General features: G+C 40.5%; 1 protein-coding gene across 2 annotated transcripts in view; it reads right to left on the reverse strand.

Annotated features, from left to right (window-relative positions):
* Positions 1 to 19,585, reverse strand: part of NR3C2 (nuclear receptor subfamily 3 group C member 2) — a 182,721-nt gene that overhangs the window by 41,737 nt on the left and 121,399 nt on the right. For both annotated transcript variants that reach the window (XM_062493879.1, XM_062493880.1), the window contains exon 3: positions 5,838 to 5,954. In XM_062493879.1, coding sequence (XP_062349863.1) covers positions 5,838 to 5,954 — 117 coding nt within the window. The remainder of the gene's footprint in view (positions 1 to 5,837; positions 5,955 to 19,585) is intronic.

Consider the following 19,585-nt stretch of genomic DNA (forward strand, 5'->3'; position numbering starts at 1 on the left):
ACTTATTTGTTAGTAACTTAAATATTATTTACTTGTTACTTACTTATTACTTAAAATAATATTGTTTATCACTTAAAGGTCGTTTCCGATATGCTGTTGAAAGAACTGATAAAAACCCAGCTGAATGTTCAAGCTAAAAAATTACTGACTGGGTTCCCTGAGAATAAAATGCCACATAATAAATGCAAATAAAAATGCATTAAAGTTAATGGCATTTCAAAATACTTTGCAGTTAAAGTTTAAATGACAAATGAAATTTAACCAGACGTATACCTCAAATTGCCTGTGTCTTACACAAAGAGGTTTATTTTCCTTTAAAATGTATGAAATCTTGGTTAGCAGAATATTTTAAAGAAAAGTAAGAGGATACACTTCTGTTGTACTTACGTTTTCCCCAAGTTTTCAGATTTTTTTCTCAAAAAGATGGGAACAATGATAATATAAACCACATAAGCTTTCAGTAACTGAAAATAATAGTGCAATTACAACCCTACTAGAATGAATTCTTAAAACAGAAAATAGAAAGCTGGGCAAAAAGGTGACTTTCTATATCCTAATACTGGTTTTGTTAATTAACCTGTTTTTCAGATTATTGGAATATTTCAATGTATAAAAAATAAGGCTATCTGCCAGTGAAGCCTACAAATCACACCCAGCATCTTGTGTACCAAGTGTCTTACATATGTAAATGTATGCGGACCCAACATTTCACAGGCAGCCTCTGCAGACAGAATGATGAACTGTGTAATTTGCAAGGTGAAATCTATTTTATGTCCCTTCCAGATCCAAAGGGTCCTTGAGCAAGCTGCTCCTCGCTGCTGTGGGAGACCAATGTTGGGAAGTCTCGGCAGTGTTTCATCAGGGAGCTGAGGCAGGGGAGGATTGCAGCCCTGCGTGGTACTGATCTTTCCACACATTTTTGACCCCTCTGCATGCATGGCACATCCCATGGCAGAAGAGGGACCTTCTCTGAACACACTGAACAGGGAGGGATGCCTGGTCACTGGGTCACATCTGAGGTGTGAGGAACAACCTGCCCAGGAAAGGGGGTTGGCAGTCACCTCAAGTGACACCATATAAAACATTCCAATTCTCCAGGCTTCAGCACACAGGAGTGACAGCAGCAGGCTCCGTGCCACCCCGGGGGCAATGCAGGACACACCCCAGGGGCTGCTGCTTTATGGGATGCCCCATAAGACCCCGTGCCAAGATGTGGGACTGGGGGTCTCACTGTGACAGACAAAGCGAGGAACAGCAGCGCGAGGTGGGAGCCAAACGAAAACGTCTCGTGCGAAAGCAAGAGCCTCGCCAAATCCAATCACAGCGGATGCTGGAAGAAACTTCCCAAACCCGTGAAGTCATTCTGGTCCGTAATTAACTGAAAATTAATTACAGAATCTTGAAAAGAGCAAAAAACCAAAAATGGGCCAGCATACCTTCATAGTGCAGTTGCTCACTCTGAATCTCTTCCAACAATTAAGCCTAGCATATGTCACTGGAGTTAAAAAAAAAAAAAAAAGATAACAAAACAACAAACAAAGTATGATTCCCAAAAAAGTTTTGGAGTCCTACTTGCCAAAGGAGATATAGCTGTCTGCATAGCACAACACACACCTAGAAATGAGAAGGATGATTTAATGTGATACTTGGCAACTTCAGCCTTGCAGAAATTATAGGCTGCAGATGCTTCTTGTAAAATCAAAACAAGAATCAAGACAATAAAATAATTAGGTAAATAATTTGCTGACTTGATGAATAATTTTCTAAAGATTATTAAAGGATATAAGAGCTTAGAAAATGCTCCAATTTTTCAACAAACAAAACAAGGAGGTAAACAATAAAACTGCCAAATTATTTTGGCTCAGCATTCACAGAAGGTGTATTTTGTATCACTGAATTACACGTATTTTTACAAGGTGCCTAATCTTGGCATGCTGCCACCAGTCAAAATATTTTTTTTTAATTTAGAAAAAAAATAGCATGCTGGAAAGCAGAAGATATGCCACCAAAACAAAACTGAAAAACTGACAGAGTACAAAAGCACTCTATTTTTTTACTATTTAAACAATATTGAGAAAGAATATTACAAAAAGAGAAAAAAAAGCCCTAAGAGAAAAGATCAGTAGATTAATCTGAGATTGTGCAAAAACGTCCTGCAGGAAACATGAAGACTATTTCTGATTTTCAGTTTTCCATTATAGAGATTAGTATCTTCAAGTAAGAGCAGGAAGACAATCTCAAACTGTCAAATTACAAAATTTGCTTCAGAGCCCCCCTATTTCAGTCAGAGGGAGGAGCTGAGTGGGGAGCCTGGGGTCCCTCACTCCCATTCTTATATGGGGAGGGTGGCACAGGAGAAAAAAGTTCCTTTCCAGCCCATGGGAGACATGAGGGAGACTTGTTCCCTAATACAACATTTCTTCTAGATCAACTGGAGGTTTGGTGCTTTGGATTTTTTCTTTAAACGAGGGGATTAAGCATCATAGTTATGTACAAGTGGAAGATAAATGCCCATGGTTTCAGCAACTTGCAGACATTCCAGCCCTGAGCTATGCTGATGACCATTTTGTAGATCATCTTACTCTATTTCTCATGAACCAAGCATATCAGCACCTCTGATACAATTTGGGATTTGTTTTTACATTTGCTTTTCTTTGGAGGGTGAGAGCTGAGCTTTGTCCTACTCCACCAAGAGCACAGCACAGTGCAGTGTGTCACAGCTACAGAGTACTCTCCTGCAAAGAGAACTTTAAACTAAATGCATTTATAAATTAATTTTTCTCCAGCTCCTTACTGACCAAACTACCTAATAAAATACTTGCCCATTTTGCCTCTAAGTCCAAGCTAGAAACAGGTAAAACCCATTTCTACTGGAGTAACGCATATGCTTGGCAAAACCAGGCTGACCACATGAAACTACAATCCACAATGTATCTTCATAAGATGACCTTACTCATTCCCTTCAAGCTAAATATGAAAAAATGTTATTTTGTACCAAACCTTGGCATTTTATATGAAAATTACAGTTTTCAAATATGAATTAATATCTCTTTTTGTCATTTCCACCTCCATTTTTTGTGATGATCTCCAACATACCAGAAATGCCCTGCAGCAGCACACAGAAGCTCCCAAAATTGAGATACTGTGTCGCTCCTCTGTAGATGCCGAATGCAGAGCTCACCTCTGGAGACAGATGGTCTAAGCAGAGAAAAATCCTTGTATCTCCCAGCATTTCCTGCCAGAGCTGGGCTGGCTCAAAGGCTGGAAGGTCCATCAGCATGATTTGGGAGCCCTTGGGGCTCTCTAAACAGTAATGCTGCCCCAGGGCTGCAGGTGCTTCACCTCTCTGGCAGCCCTCCCCTCTCCCTCCAGCCCGCCCTTCCCCTCTCTGACCAAGCAGAAGGCACTGCAGTGCATGGAATCCAGAACTGTTTCCCTGCCATCTCCTTCAAGGCAGTGATGGAAAGACCTCCTTTATCACATTTGGGTTCCTTTACATGGCATAAAGGGATCAAATCAGGAGTGAAGAATTCGCCTGAAGTTTCCCTCTGTGATGAAAATCACTGAAACAGCTGAACTGCAAATCTCAGCTGTGTGCCAGCTGTACACTGCAGAGGCAGACTTGGCCTTCCAGGTCATAGAGTCACAGACATTAAAGTTGGGAAATGACCTCTAAGAACATCAAGTCCAGCTGCTAACCCAAGCACTGCCAAGTCCACCACTAAGCCTTGTCCCCAAGTGCCACATCTGCAAGCTTTTTGAACACTTCCAGGGATGGCAATTCCACCCTGGCCAGCCCACTTCAGTGTATGACCAACCTTTCAATGAAAGGTCTTTCTCCCAAAACCCAATCTAAACCTCACCTGGCACGACTTAAGGCCATTTTCTTTCATCCTGTAGCTCATTTCACGTGAGGACAGACCAACTGATCACCATCCTGGTACACCCTCCTTTCAAGGAGTTGTAGAGAGTGATTCCACCTCCCTGAGCCTCCTTTTCTAAGGAGCTAAACAACCCCAGCTCCCTCAGCCATTCTTCAGACCTGTGCTCCAGACCCCTCACCACCTTCACTGCCCTTCTCTGGACACATTCCAGCACCTCGATGTCTTTTCTTGTAGTGAGGGGGCCCAAATGTTTTTCAGCAGTCTACCAAGCTCCAACAAAAGACAAGATTTTTTAAATGCATTCCTCATTTACAATATTCCAGTCAGTATTAAAAATAAATAAATAAATAAAAGAAACAACCCCCTCTAGTAAAGTTTCCCTCCTGCCTTGCTATTCTGCAGAGGAAATCACATCATTTTCTGCATCATGGGAGCACATCCTCTGAAACCACCTGGACATCATAGGGATGAACTCATGACATTGCAAATGCAGTGTTCCCTGCTGCTGCTGCTTCCTAAGGTTCTCAAGCCCTGGGTTTTGCTGGAGCTCCACTGGCACTGCATGGGGCACATCCAGGGGGGGATGCCCTACACCAGCTGCTGGCAGGATGGAGCAACATTCCCAGCACTCCAGAGAGCTGACCTCCCTGCTCCACAACCATTTTCAGCACTAGCTTTCTCGGATGAAGGAGCTGCTACCATGGAGCTCCTGTTTCATCAAACACAGGCATTCTGTTTCCCTTGCTAGGATGAACAGCACAGATCAAAACTAAGGGAAAGCTGTCACCTCCCCAGCATCCCACAGTCTGGCCCCGTTTTCCCTGGGGAAAAGGAAATAAGGGGCCTAGGGCACAAGGTAGCATCTCGAAATTGGGAAAGGGGTTGAAAGAGCCTAACAGGGCTACTCTCTGAAAAAGCAAGGTGTGGCTTGTTTGAGTATTTCTGCCTGGAGACAATACAGACAAAGAAGTCTGGGAGGTAGAAAAAGGCAGCAGGTAGGAAACCAGGATTTTGCACATAACCTACGAAAGACAAAGCAGCTCAATCTGTAGAACTGAGCTCAACTGCCAGGAGAATAGGTCCAGGAGGACAAAAAGTGAATTTTGAGATAGTGAGGAATTAGTGTGACCATGTTGCAATTTTCTGTACAGTGAAAACACTCCAAGGGAAGGGTAACTCTGTACTTCAGGGGAAGGACCTGCAGCAGTATCCAAACCTCTGCTCACAGACATCATAAATACCGGAGTGGTGGGAAAAAGGCATTTGTAATAACATTTTCTCAGATGATGGTTTGAGATAGGAAATCCACTGAAGCACAGCCAGAAACACATAGCCATTACCAAAGAAGAATTAAAACAACAGAAAAAAAAACTATCATAAATTTTGGTATGATAATGTTTTCAGTATGCTTTTGATAATTAACAAGAAAACATTTTTCCTTTTTGTTGTTGGTATAGGAACAATGCAGTAACATCATCAAAATTATTGCACATCCTTACAGTCACAGAAAAAAAAAAAATCAATAAAAATGCTGAATAAGCACCAAAGAAGTTGAGAGGTTTCACTGTGTGCGAATTTGTTTTCATTACGGTGTAACATGTTTTTCAGTATTCAAGAGAATGCTCATAAAAAAAAAAACAACCCCATGAAATAGTTTAAACCTTAACTTAACCTTAAACCTTAACTTAATAGTTGAAACCTAATTTTTAGCTTACTAAAATTACTGTCATCATAAAACACCCACTTTTCTTTTTTTGTGCCATAAAATACGCACCTCCAAACCCCCGATTTAGAATGACAATAGAGTTTATAAGACATTAAGCACTTATTCAGGATAATCCCACTTTAACACTTCTGAGATTATGCAGCTGCCAGAACCACAAAAAATGCTGCATGTTTCCAATGCTTTCACCCAATCAAATTAAGAGACCAAACTATTATTATTCTGCTTACCTCCTAAATTCATTCCAGCTTGCAGACATTTCTGTAATCGACAGGCTGGGCAGTTCTTCCTCCGAATCTTATCAATTATACAGTCGTTCCTTCCCGCACACAGGTAATTGTGCTGGCCTGAATGAACCAAAAATAAAATGCATTATTAGAGGCTGTATTTACATAATTGCAATTTGTTCTTCTCTGCTGTTTTGCACTCATTTTGAGATTCTTATTAATGAAGACATTTCAAATTCCATTCTTCACCCTTTCCAAACAATCTTGGTGAGTTGTCATGGGCCTTTATTATGAGCATGTCTTCTTTTTAATTTGGGAAGGAGTTTTGGTGTGACTCTCAAGAGAGATCTCATTACTTTTATTTTTTTCCTAAACAGGACTGGGATTTTTCTTCTAGTGAAAAACAAACAATTGGTTTCAGATTGTTCAGATCTTCTTCTTAGGTGTGCTGTACAGCTCGAAGTTTGGGTATGTTCTCATACTCAAGAAGTTCAGGATATAAAGCAGAAATACACAGCAGAGGTAAACTTTCCCCATACACTCTGCTCTCTCCAACCAGTTAAATCACAGCTGTATTATTTCATTTCTGTAAAGCCCCACAGAAGCAGTCCTGAAGAGAGAGCAGGTATTTAATGCAGAAGGGAAGTACATGCCAGCCAGGGAAACAGGCTGGCAATTGAGAGAACCTGGAGACTCAAAAGGCATTTTCCTCCATGGGAGGAACACAGGTGGAGCAAACCAATGCAGTGTCTCAGGCAAGGGCTCTGCCCTGTGGCCCTTTCAAAGCCTGGTGCCTGAATTTGACGTGGAAGAATCAAGGAAGCCATGAGGGGCTGGCATAGCGTGGCAGCAGAAGTGAGAGGAGATTGTTTCAGATGCCTTGATCCAGAGGTGGCACACAGGGATCTGAAGTGGGCAGGACAAATGTTCAGAAACCCAAGAGATGTGCAAATAAAGTTGAAGCCACCCACCAAAGCAAGCAGCAGCCATGAGAGAGGAGGGGAAAGCCTGGAAGAAGTCAGGAGCACAGCAGCACTGGAACGGGCAGGGAGAGGGAATGAAGGTGCAGCTCCAAAAGGGGACAGAGCTGCTGAAGGCCAAGAGGCATAAAATATGCCAAGCTATTTTCCACAATATTCATATGCCTTCCTAGGGAAAGATAAAGAGAATATTAATGGGACACAGGAGACCTGGCTTCTGCTTTGGGCTCTTTCAGGAATTTGCTTTAAAACTTCAGCTACGTAACTTTCTATCTCTGCACTTGGCTTCTTTTCAGCCTTACAATGTTATCTAGACAGTGAGCTGAAACTTGGGATGTTTCTCAAATCTCTTCTGAGCATCTCACACAAAGAAAACTGATCTCATTTGAGTGAGTGAAGTGTTACTGCAGTACCACAAAGGCATCATCATTCAGATAATGCTTTAGATGTTTCAAGAACAAGCAGATGGGCAAATAAGGGTTTGATTAAGGGACCTTACCTAGCACTGCGACACAGATGGAAAGAAACAAAACGTCAGCAAAATAATTCAAGAATAAATTATGTAAGGCATAAAATCAAGTTGTACAATATAGTGACAGCACCAGGATCTATCAGCTGGCCTTTAAGTAGGCCTGCTGAACAAGAAAATGTTCTCAGCTAACCACAAATGAAAACCCGGGTATCACACAATGTTTATTTTGTGATGTGATCTATACAAAAACAGACAGGAAAGAGTCGACTTAATTCCTCTTTATATTTTTGCTCCGAACTGACTTGAACCCATCCACTAAAGACCCATCATGCCGACAGCATGAAAGTAACATAAAAGGAGAAAACAAAAGAATTTAAAATTATGATATACAGCATAAATATGGTTTATATGTCCTTAAAAATACTGGCATATAATTTATTTTTTTATATATTTTTTTTATTTTTTTGTGGGGAAAAGTGAAAAATGGTTATTTTCTGCCAGGAATGCAGGTGCACTTGCTCAATACTTGTACAATGTCCTTTGTACATCAGACTACTGCAATACCATTTTTAGGCTTCCACAGGCGGGTGCAGGCTATTAATAAGACAAGTCAGCTCCAACACTGCAAAATGAACCCCTTTGCAGAACTACCCTGAAGGCAGTTTGTGCTAAAAAAATGTATACCTGTTAAGTCAACATTTTTCACTACTACTTTAAAAATCTAATGGGTTTAATAAAAAAGTTCCTCTTTATGTACTCCAGGATAATTACTCGGGTTGCATTTTTAAATGTTGTGGTAATGTTTGATTCCCACACTGTCACAAGGGGACTTCCTAGGAAATATTCCCACAACAGCAGAATATCCCATAAATCACCCTTCAAATGCTTTAAGTAGTCTGCAATTATTGCTTTGTGACCTATCTACTCTAGATCAAATACTTTCAGAAAACATAACTTAGTAAAGGTTCGTCAATTTTTGAATCATGCATCTCTGAGTACTAATGTATGCTACAAAATCTATAACTAGCTTTTCTAGTAAGCAAGGCCAACAGCAAACATAATCTCAGTTTTTTTCTTTTATTTCTAGAAATCCCTTATAAAACCCAGCCATCATAAAGTTTACATTAATGGAAGTAACTTAAAACCCTTTAAAAAACCCAAATAGATCAAAACCCTCTATGTAGAGTACAGCTGTAAAATAATGAACAGTTTTTCAGTTAACATCTATAATGAAAAAACAAAACCAGCTTCAGCCTTCCATACAATCAAATATGACATATTTCCAGTAAAACCAATTTCGTAAAGTAAGTCAGCAAAGCAAGGACACGCACAGTGAATCAGTGTGTCCCATTTGTGCCTCACTGGCACCTCAACTTCAGAATCAAACCAAAACCTGACATATATGAAAGTGATGCAGTGCTCTCAGGAACTCCAGGGCTCTTCAGGACCTCAAGGAGGGGATGGAGGCCATCCTGAAGAGAGGCTGATGTTTTTGTGGTGTGAGATCTCCGACTCTTTCAAGAGATGTATTGATCTGCCTTGTGCAGTTTGCATTTAGCTCAATCCAGTTGTTCTTTTTATCCCATTCAATCACCCACAAGTGGGCTGGAAAGTGACAGAGCAGATATTGAATTCTCATCTCCCATGTGCTAAGTGCATTAAGATGAAAGTAATTTTTACTTATGCCATCATTAAGAGCACTTACACCAGCTAATTCCTGTTCCACGTGAAATACAAAGATACTAAAGATGCAAGGAACATTTTCCTGTTCAAAATAGATAACAAATAGGTAACACACAGTTACACAGTAAGAAGAAAGTGAGATCTTTTCTCTTAGCAGTAGAGCTAGAGGAATACTGAAGTTATTGTGCTACCACATACCACAGAATGACACAACCAAATGTACACACAAAAATATTTGAATGTTTCTAACTCTCCCACCTCTAAAGATTCTACAATTTCTTGCTTCTATAGGTTTGCAAAAGAAAACAAAAAGGAAGTATTCATGAAATTCAGTACTCCCTCTTACTGAGTTCTCCTCAACAAATAAAATTCAGCAGTAAAAAAGGGGAGGAGAAAAAGCTGTTCTTATTTGGCCTACAAATTACTGCCAAAATGAGGCTACAGCAGAAGTTGTGCCTTCCCCCATTTTAAAACTCCACTACAGTGAGTCACCAGTCCCCAAAATTGACTTGATAAGATCAACTTCTCTTGTGTGTGCGGAGCACTGCTGCACTCCAAGGGCTGCCATGCTTCCCCTACAGGTAAGACTGCAAAAGGAACGAGATGTAGATATTTCTCGTCAGTATTATTTCTGTTCCTGTCTAGGGCAAAATTAGAAAATCACATAAATTTCTGAAACATTCCACATGTTTTATCTTCCTCCTAAAAATGTTTTTCCCCACAGTTTTTTGAAGTCTAAGTCAGGAACTGCAAGTCATTAATGAGTATTCTACTTTTTTGCTCTCTTGTTAAAATAGCAACTACTATGATCAAATGTTAAATTTTGTAAGGAAAAAAGCGTAGTGCTGGAAAAGGATCCAAATACTGTTTAATTCAAACCCACTCATGGAAGCATGATAAGACTAGCTTAAGAGTTCAGGCAGGTTTTTTAGTTTTCTTTCTATTTGTATTAAAATCTTCTGAGGAAAGGTATTCTGCAACTTCCCTACAACCTACAAGCCCTGTGTGATTAGGCTAGTGATTAGCTACCCTTGAAGTCATGTTTTTTCCCTTTGCATTTCACCCAAATGGGAATATTTTGTGGCAGGAAGAGATATTCATACTCCCCCCATGGACATTCAGAGTAATAGATCACCAGCTTCTTACAACAATCACCTGCCTATCAAAAGATTCATGTTCCCATCTCTTTGCTGGGCTAAACAAATCCAGTTCTCTCAATCTTTCCTCGTAGGTCATGTTTCCTGAGGAGGTCGTCAATTCCTCCTATTCTCCTCCAGCCTCTTTCCTAAAACAGGGCACATTTTTCTTGCTGAGTTTCACCATCACTAAGGCCAATAAAATGGTTATTTCCTGCATCTTGCACACACAGGAGCCCTGCTAATGCAATCCTGGACCAGAGCTGGCTTTTGGCAATGGCATTAGGTTGTTGACTCACGCTCGCTTGTGTGTCACTAACGACTGCTCCTCTCCTGGGGCACTGCTGCCTTCCACATGTTCTTTCCTGCTTTTACCTGGGCAGGCAGCTCTCTTTATTCCTCTTCTAGACACACACACACATATCCACTGAGAAAGGTAAAGAAAAAGTCCAAAATCCACTCTGGGTCCTGTGTCTGAAATGGGAATGTGCCTTTGGTCCCAAGACTGAGGAAGCCTCACAATGGGACAGCAAAGTGAGAAAAGAGGAGCAGCAGCTGAGGACCAAATGAAGCAGAAGTAGCTTGAAAAAGCTCAGCTTTTAAAATAGTGTCTCGCTGAGGCACATCAAAATGCATATAAAGTGTCCCAATTTCCCTTCTTCCTCCACAATGAGAATTATTACTTTGACTCAGAAAATTGCAGGCAGAGTTGTCTCCTCCCTGCAGGCGGCCAGAAAGCCAAGCTTTCTTCCAGGGCTTGAGGAGAGAGGAGCTGGAAGCCACCTCCTGCCCTGCATTGCACATCTGCACGTAAGAGCTAGGATCCCTTTTGCAGCTTCTGGGCTGGAATAAGTGCTTAGTTTGTGGAATGTTTCCCAACCTGGAAGATTATCTCCCCAGCAGCAGCAATACATATAAAAGCCTTATGGAATAAATAACATTTATTTCGTAACACTGGCCCTTCCCTTTACCCACCAGCCTGCCAGACTGCACAAGCCCAGCCCCTACATCCCCATCCACCCCGACTAACAGACCTTCTCTGATAAAGACAAAGCAAACATGCTGCAGAAAATTATCAGGATTTTCTAAAGGAAGTCTCTCACCTCAGGAATACCTGGTCAGCAAACAGAACTTAACACCAGGTTTTTCTGATTTCTGGTATAGCCCTAATGAAGGGCTTTGCAAGGAATCACAAAACGTGCACATCCCAACCTCTCATTTGTGCTCACTGAGCTATGTGATGTGTTCCTTTAAACCAGCTCTGAAACTCTCGCATATTTTGTCTCTGTATCCATATAAGCTCCTTCAATTACTAAAAATGAACTATTTCTACCTTTTGATGGCCAGTGTACAAATAAAATTACTGCCAAGATTGCCACAGTGGTTTTCCACATCCAGAAAAGGATTTCCTGTTTGACGGGAGTCGTATCACACTATCAAGGGACAAACTGCATATACCTGAGGTTTTCACTTCACCATCTGCAGCAAGCAGGTACTCTCAAATAGATCAGCACAGTAAGTATGATGATGAATCTCTTTTCAAATTTCAGTTTTCACAACACCCCTATTACTTGCAACAATAATTTAAAAAAAAAAAGCCTGCTAGTCAAAGGAAATGAGAACTACATTTTCATTTCAAATGTCCATTTGTTACACAGCTGAGGGTGGTTGAGGGGGCGTTTTTTGTTTTGGGTTGGTTTTGTTTTTTTTTTTTTAAGCAGTTGACAACTGCCCAGCAACAGCAGCCTATGTTTGCAGTCACTATTTTAGGCTACATCACATGTCAATTACATAACCTTGTTTTACTGCTCTTGAACTGGTTCGAACAACCTGGGAAAGAGATTAGGGCAGTCCCTCCCAGCTGGCCATCCATCCACATGCTCCAGCAGGACCTGTCCCCCCAGCACAGCTCCAGTGCCTCTCTCCAGGGCTAGTTACTCATTGCCAGACCCACCTGAGACACTGGATAATTAACTTCCTCAGCTCTGCTTAAACCAGTCCAGTCCGACCACGGTAAACTAATAAACTTGATTCCTCATGCTGAGATTTATGGGTAACAGAATAAGCTTATAAATACCACAGCCACGGTACAGGACTTAGATATAATATTGCCCCTTCAGTTTACATAGAGAATAATCTGGGTTCACATTTTAGATATTGAATCTCAGCGTTTCCCAAAATTCAGGGTTTATCTCCCTTATTACTCCACAGCCCCTATCATTCCCAGACAACATGCTTTTCAGTGACAGACCAGGGCAGTATCTGACAAGATGACAATATTGGCCTATTATTAACAATATTAAAGCGTGCTTATAGCATAGGCATAATCTAAATCCTTCCCTGAAGCAAGAATTTAGAGCTTTCCCTCCTTTATAATAAATTACAGGCTTAATTAAAATTTGTTTTCACTTTGGCAAAATATTCATCACATCTGGGATATTTCCTGCCTGCTTCTCATACTAAATTACCTTCTGCTACTTCTAGGTCCCAAGATATCTTTCACTTTCTCTACCCTTTTATATTACTAGATTATCTTTTATCTGCCATTTTAATGACATTTTTCTAAAGACTCCTTACTATCTACTCCCCCCTCCATTTTCTTTCCTTCAATAAAATTTGTTTTCCAACCATTTTTTAACCTGCTTTCATCCTCAAGATTTCTACCCCTTTCCTGTTCTGTAACTCTTTCTTCAGTCTTCTTATTTCCTCTGTTCATCCAATAAATGCGATTTCACAGGACACATTTACACTGCAGTTAAAGGTATGGCTACACCTGATTTAATGTACCGAAGCAAAGTATATTAAAATTTTCTGATGGCAGAGGATAAAAACTAAGTCTCAACAGCACCATTTCCTGCAGGGTCCACAAAACCCAGCAAGGGCTTTTTTAAAAGCACAGCCACAGCCACTGGTGCTCACAGATGAGCTACCAGAGCTTCCTCCAAAGGTTACCACACATATAAAGCTGATTCCACTTTCTTTTTCTGGAAGTGGAGAAAGGAGGGTTGTATCTCCAGATGCTTTATATGCAAAACTTTTCAAGTTGGCATTTATGCTCTCCCTACACACACACCTAAGAACACAGACTCCAATGTTTTGTCAGTCTTAACATGGAGACTGTCTTCTGCTCCTTCATGTTCTCTGGAAGCTTGCCTTCACACTGGGCTGAGACAAGGCTAACAACAACAACAACAATTGGAATGGTCTGGTGACCCTGGCAAAGGAGACGAGAAGTTATAAAAATGATTCTCACTCACTATTTTAAGCAGACTGAAAGGGCACCGATGAGAGGGATCAAGGAGACAGAGAGGAAATTTGGCAAGGGAGCATGGGATGTAGCCCAAAAGAGGCTCCTATTTTCTGCAGGAGAAACCATCCAGCAGGGATGAAACCTAGTAATGACAGTGGGACGAGCGAGCACAAAAAATATTTGTGAGCACCTCATATTCAAGGTCCGCATGCACGTTTTCTTAAGCCACGCTTAAAACACACCACAGGGTTTTGAAAGCTCCTTCAATTCAGACAGGCTGAGCCACCAACACAAGATATGCCCCAAACTGGTGCTGAGACCATTCCCTGGACCATCTTTCAGTTCAGCTTGCTGGAAACCTGAACACAGCCACATGTCAGAGTACAAGACAATTCCCTTTGCACATGGTCAAAGACATGCTGAATGATGTTAGCACAGAAGAGGAATAGGAAAAGCCTGATCTTTGCAAAGCATTTCTGATTCAGTGAAATCACACAGCACTAGAAATCTGTTTGGGATGAAAACCAAAGAAAAATATCTGCAAATACCAAAATAATCCTGTTATTTAGTGAAATAATTTTGTTTCTGTTTTGAAACTAGTTTTCAGCTCAATTACTTTTGATTTTAGATTATAATGGATACAGTGACACAGAGAGAGTGAGAATTAGAGCTTTAGAGGATGTTTTGACAAAATCACACATCTAATACTTCACAGCATTTTCTCTCGCAGCAAGTTTCCAAATTTTCAGTTTGGTTTAAATTTTAACGGAATATTTTTGAAGTCTCTAGATGCTGCTATCTGCAGAGGCAGATTTACAAGAGATCATGTTGCATGCATGATGGCTAATTCTGCTTTCCCATGCTACAAATCTGATAAGGCATTCTTGACATACTACAAATTTCCAGGCTCTTTAATGGAAAAATCTCAACGTACAAGAAATGGTCTAAAAGGTCTGGAAAGACTTTAAAATAAGTGTCATGCAAAAATCTTTAATTGCAACTGAAATGCCCTTCCACTTTTTGCTGACATAAAGTAGTCAGCCAATGTGCTACACTGATACAGGATGTAGTATCCTGCTCTACAAGCAGCTCACTGTTTCAACTGGATTTCAGGAAGCACTCAGTGTAAAATAAGATTTGTGTGAAATACCAAGTTCATTTAAGGGAATGTTTGAGAGTGAGGTGCAGGGGAGCATTCTGGAATATGGAGTACTAGTTGGTAATGTAAGGATTTCTGAATGACTCTGGCTCCCTGAGCCAGACCCTTCAGTGAACACTATACTGAAAATATTCATCTCTACAAAAATATTTTTATTTGCAAGTGCACCTGAAGCCTGTTACTCCAAACTTCTGCGTCTGCTCCACCATCCTGCTGATATATTAATGTACCAAATTGTCTTCTCAGTAATAACCAAGAGATAACTTCTCATAGGACAAACAGAAAAACCAAGATGCATAGCATTAATTCTGTGTTTTGCACTTCCATTTGAAAATGTGCAATTCCAGGCTGACTCCTTCAATAAGTTGCATGCTACTTATACAAGATATTGCTAGAAAAATAGGCTGTTTGTTTCACAAAGTTAAACTTTCCCCAACTTTTGATTTCAGTGAAAATGTTCTGTTAAGTTTTTTTGTTTTTAACTAGCTGCCCTTTGGTTTTTGCAAACATTCTGATGTTCAAGTCTGCTGTGTTCCTGTATTTAGCATGCTCAGCAGATCACAAATTTTATTCTGCGTGAATGACACATTATCTTCAAAGCATATTTTTCTCGTGCATTTTTCATGTACAGTTTACTACAGCTCAGTCTGGAAATATGCTAAATTTATAATAATGAATATTATTATGTATAATAGCAACCATTTAAAATATTGCCAGCACATACATTGACAAACATTTTCCTCTAGAACCCTGGTCAGTAATAATTTTCTTTTAAAGGCTGCAAGCAATACCACCACAAGAGAGCCTTTTAGCACAGTCTCTTGAGATCTCAAATACAGAAATGTTGGCCAAAGTAATATCAGATGCTCACCAAAGTGAACTTAAAAATTCTCTACATTTCTTTGCTGACTCTCTGAGAAGAAGTCTGTTTTACTCTTTGAACTATGCACTTGTCTCCCTATTTATTTTCTTATTTTTCTCTCTCCCTTTGTTTATTTTTATCAGGAACCTCAGCTCTCTGTCACCCAGATAAATCTGAAGAAAGAAGAAAGAAGATTAGGGGGTTGTAGAACGAAGATCATTATACAATTATAATGACATTTCACAGTATGTTTATCATTAAAATACTATAACAGCCTAAAACAAAAAGTGCACATTCAGTAGCAGAACGGATATTACACCAATTACAATCACTATTTCCATCTTTAATTGGATGAGCAGGTCTTTCCAAGTACCATTCCCCAAAGCGGGTGCAGAATTTCTAGGCTGCAGAGCCACAGGTCTCAATCCCCTCCCCAAACCCCTAAACAAGACCTGGAAACAAACACTTCACCCTCTGCTTTACTCATCCAACCTCAAGAGGCTGAGCAAAGCTTCACACAGGAGCAAAAACACTGATGAACCAAAGCTTTGCCTAATTACACCAAATTTTACTAGAGATCATGTCACAAGTAAAACCCCCATGGCCCCCCTTGCCCAGGCAAGTTGGGTGTGACACCTCAACCACGGCACAAGAATGACCTCGAAGAGATAAAAAAAGAAATTAATAAATCTTCCATGGTGACAGCCACCACGCTGGGCAGGGGATCCACACCCTCATTTCTGCACCTTTTCCACGGGAATTGCAGTTTGCTTTGCCACAGAAGTATACAAAGGGGTGACCTTTCACCCTGGAATCATCCTAGGTCTCGAATAACTGAAGCCATGGATGACTTGCTCTGAATCTGACATTTTCAACACATATAAAGTTGCCACTGGGAGTTAAAAACAAACCAACCAGGCATCTTTTAAAGCACACAAAACTTCTCAGACACATAGTTCATATTCCAGAGTGACATCTTGAAAGGATCAGACTTTCCTTTTGCTGCAAGGGAATGGATATTCAGGTAAACCTGAACGTGTCAAATTTCAGCCCTCTGATGGTGGCCCTCCAGGAACAAAAAATGAAAAAGGATGCATAAGACAACAGAAAAATAATTATCTTGGGACATAAATACATCATAACTCAGGCATAAATGTAATTACTTTCAAAGAGCATTTTACCTAATCGCTATAATTGTTGTTTGTTTTTTTTTTTTCCTCAGTGAAAACTAAAGATCAATTAATAGAGAATTTATATCCAGATTTCCCCCCTGGATTAGGGCTGCTCCTCCCTGGTATGTATCCTTTGCATTCAGCTTTGCATAGAACTAAATCAAGAAGTCCTCAGTCTATTTCTATTTAACTTCACAAGGGGCAGGTCTGGACACAGATTTTTTAAATCTTTTTTTATTTTTCATAATTAGAATTCTGGTACTACTAAGCAGATTGAATTCATTTTAGTTTCCTCCAAGTAGCTATTTAATACAAACTAAAGTGAAATGAAATGTCACTGCTTACAAGAACTGTATCAACAGCATGAAAATACTTTGGATTGATCTTCATGAAATACAGCAATTTGCTCCTTAAAGTGATAGAAATCAGCCAGGGACAGAGTTCAACCTCCTGAGGAGCAGCTGCTGGAGCTGAGGCTTGCAGGAGAGGTTAGGGGAGGAAAGAGATGATGAGGGTGGTGGTCCCTTAGTGCATGAGCTTAACTGCAGCTCCACGAGGCTCACAATGTGGTTTTGCACTCTGGAAAAAGTGAGTTTCACTACTGGCATCAAAAGCAATTGTTTTATCGTGGGAAAATGATAGTGCCTAAAGGCAAAATCCACTTGTCTGAAATACGCCTTGTAAGTAAAAATGACAAAATCTGCATTAAGAAAATGGAAATTTTAAAAAGGTCACTAACATTAAAAAAACAAATCTGCCCTCTGCTTATGCCAGATTTCTTTGTGATGTACTGCACTCCGGTTTATAATTAGGAGAGAATAATCCAATCCTATGCCTTTCCTTATACAACCCAAATTTGTTAGGCTGTTTTGCCATCCTCAGAAGTAACTTTGAAACTGCCAGGCACCAGCATCAAAAGCCTCCCTGAAAATGTGCACTTGTGTCTGAAAACACACAAAGAAAAGATCAAAATGAAAATTAAAAGCAGATGCACTTTATGTACTAAAAGGTTTTTCCACTTTGATAAGTGGATTATAATGAAGTGTGGCACCATGTTTCATACAATTTATTAATCCAGTCCCACTTATTTACACTCTGAAACAGCATAATGATTTCAACGCTGGAGCACAGCCAAAACTCACATGCAGAAATAATTAAAAAGTTACGTGGAAAGATTGGTGGTTGCTGGTTTTTGAGGGGTTTCCAAAGAGACAGACGGCCTTTTAGTTGACCAGAAGACCTAAGTTGAAGTAGACAAAGTATGGAAGTGAACTCATTTTTGAAGGGAGTAGAGACCTAAAAAAAGATAATCAGAGACTGACTTGCTCTGCCATTACAGTCCTTCCAAGCCTGGAGAAGCTGGTACAGACCTCTCTTTATTAGTGCTGATGCAGCCAGGGAAACTCCATCTACCCAAGTTCAGATGTCTCCACCGAGTAAAAGGGGAAATCAGGCCATCACTGTAAGAAATCCACTATTCCTTTGCAGAAAAACACAGTGCTGGTTGGCAGTTCCCTCCTGAGCACAGCACACTCCTGCTGCCTCCAGGAGCATCCTTACCTCTCACAGCTCCAAGGCAACGGTCCCTGAAGATGCTGAGCCACCCAGCAGGTCAGGAATACTCCCTTTAAAGGGTGAAGTACACAAATATGGAGACACCACTGGCAGATGCACTCATGCAGAAAGTGGATTTTATTTATTCGTTGATGCACAATGCCCAGTTCATTTTATCCACTACATTTCTTACCCACTAACTTCTCTCCCCCTCTACTCTTCACCTGAAAAGGTTGGTTATACAGTGAGCAGGAAATCTAGAATCTAGCTCATTGCTGTTATCTGGCAAGACGTACATGTTGAAAAGGTCCTATACCAACTCTGTCATTAAGTATTTCTACAGCAAATTCCTACTGAGGCTAAGTGACTGCCAAATTCAGAGTTTACCACACTGTGAAGATACCCTGTGAAGTATCAGAGGGACGTCATTGAAGCAGGAAGAAAGAAGGAGGAGTGGCCAGCACAAGTATGGACTGAAGAATAATACAAAGGGGTGTAGCAAAACTGGAAGCAAAGATAGGAAACAAGCAGTAAAATTTCAGTTGGAATAAATGCTACTGCATGTAGCAAGGGAGAAATCCAAAAGAAAGTGTTAACAAGGCACAGTAATGAAGCAAAATTTGGAAAGCATTGCTGTTGAAAGAGACCTAGGAATGTGAGGATAATCCGGCTGTAAGAAGCAACGTGTCAGAGGAGAATCAAGTGCCAGTGAGACCCCAGGCTTGTTCTGCAGAAGCACTGCACGGTGGGGCAGGCCAGCACTGCAGTGCTCTCTTTCTGCATTTCTTTCACAGCCACACCTGGAATACTGTATGCAGTTCAGGCACTTCATTACTGGAAGATATAAACAAACTGGAGGAAGTCCAGAGAAGTGGAACGGAAATGATTAGAAGCCGGAGGGACTGATTTACCAAGAAAATTTCAAGTAGCCCTTTACCCGCCTGTAACCTCTCTGATAATTAGAGCCGGGAAATGATAACAGCCTAGTTCAGGTCTCCAGTCACGGGCCTTCTGCCCTTTTGCCTTGGGCACCTAAGCATGTGCCTAGTTTTAAGAATACTGAGTAGCCAAAGATTTTTGACCTGATGAAGAGAATAAGATTAAGGAAAGAAAAAACAAAAGACTACATACCAGCAAAATCCTCCCAGGAATTAATTATGACTAAACGAGCTACCATAAAAGATGGAGATTGCATTGCTTGAAATTTCACATTTTACTGCTGATAATGAAAAGGCTTATTCACATCTAAAGTTTATCACCCGTAAAACAACAGGACTATTCAATAAAAGCAGTTTCACCCATACAAGTCTTTGCTACAAATATATATAGCACCAAGTTATCCTGTCCAGGTAAAGACACCCAACTAAGCAAACATTTTTACCCCAGACTGTGTAAGCCAGGTGGAACCGTTCTGGAAAATGACAAATTATATCCCAGCAGGAAAGTAACTGGATTAACCCAGCTCCTCACACACTGACATTGC

This window comes from Cinclus cinclus, chromosome 5 (assembly GCF_963662255.1).
Source record: "Cinclus cinclus chromosome 5, bCinCin1.1, whole genome shotgun sequence".
NCBI lineage: Eukaryota > Metazoa > Chordata > Aves > Passeriformes > Cinclidae > Cinclus > Cinclus cinclus.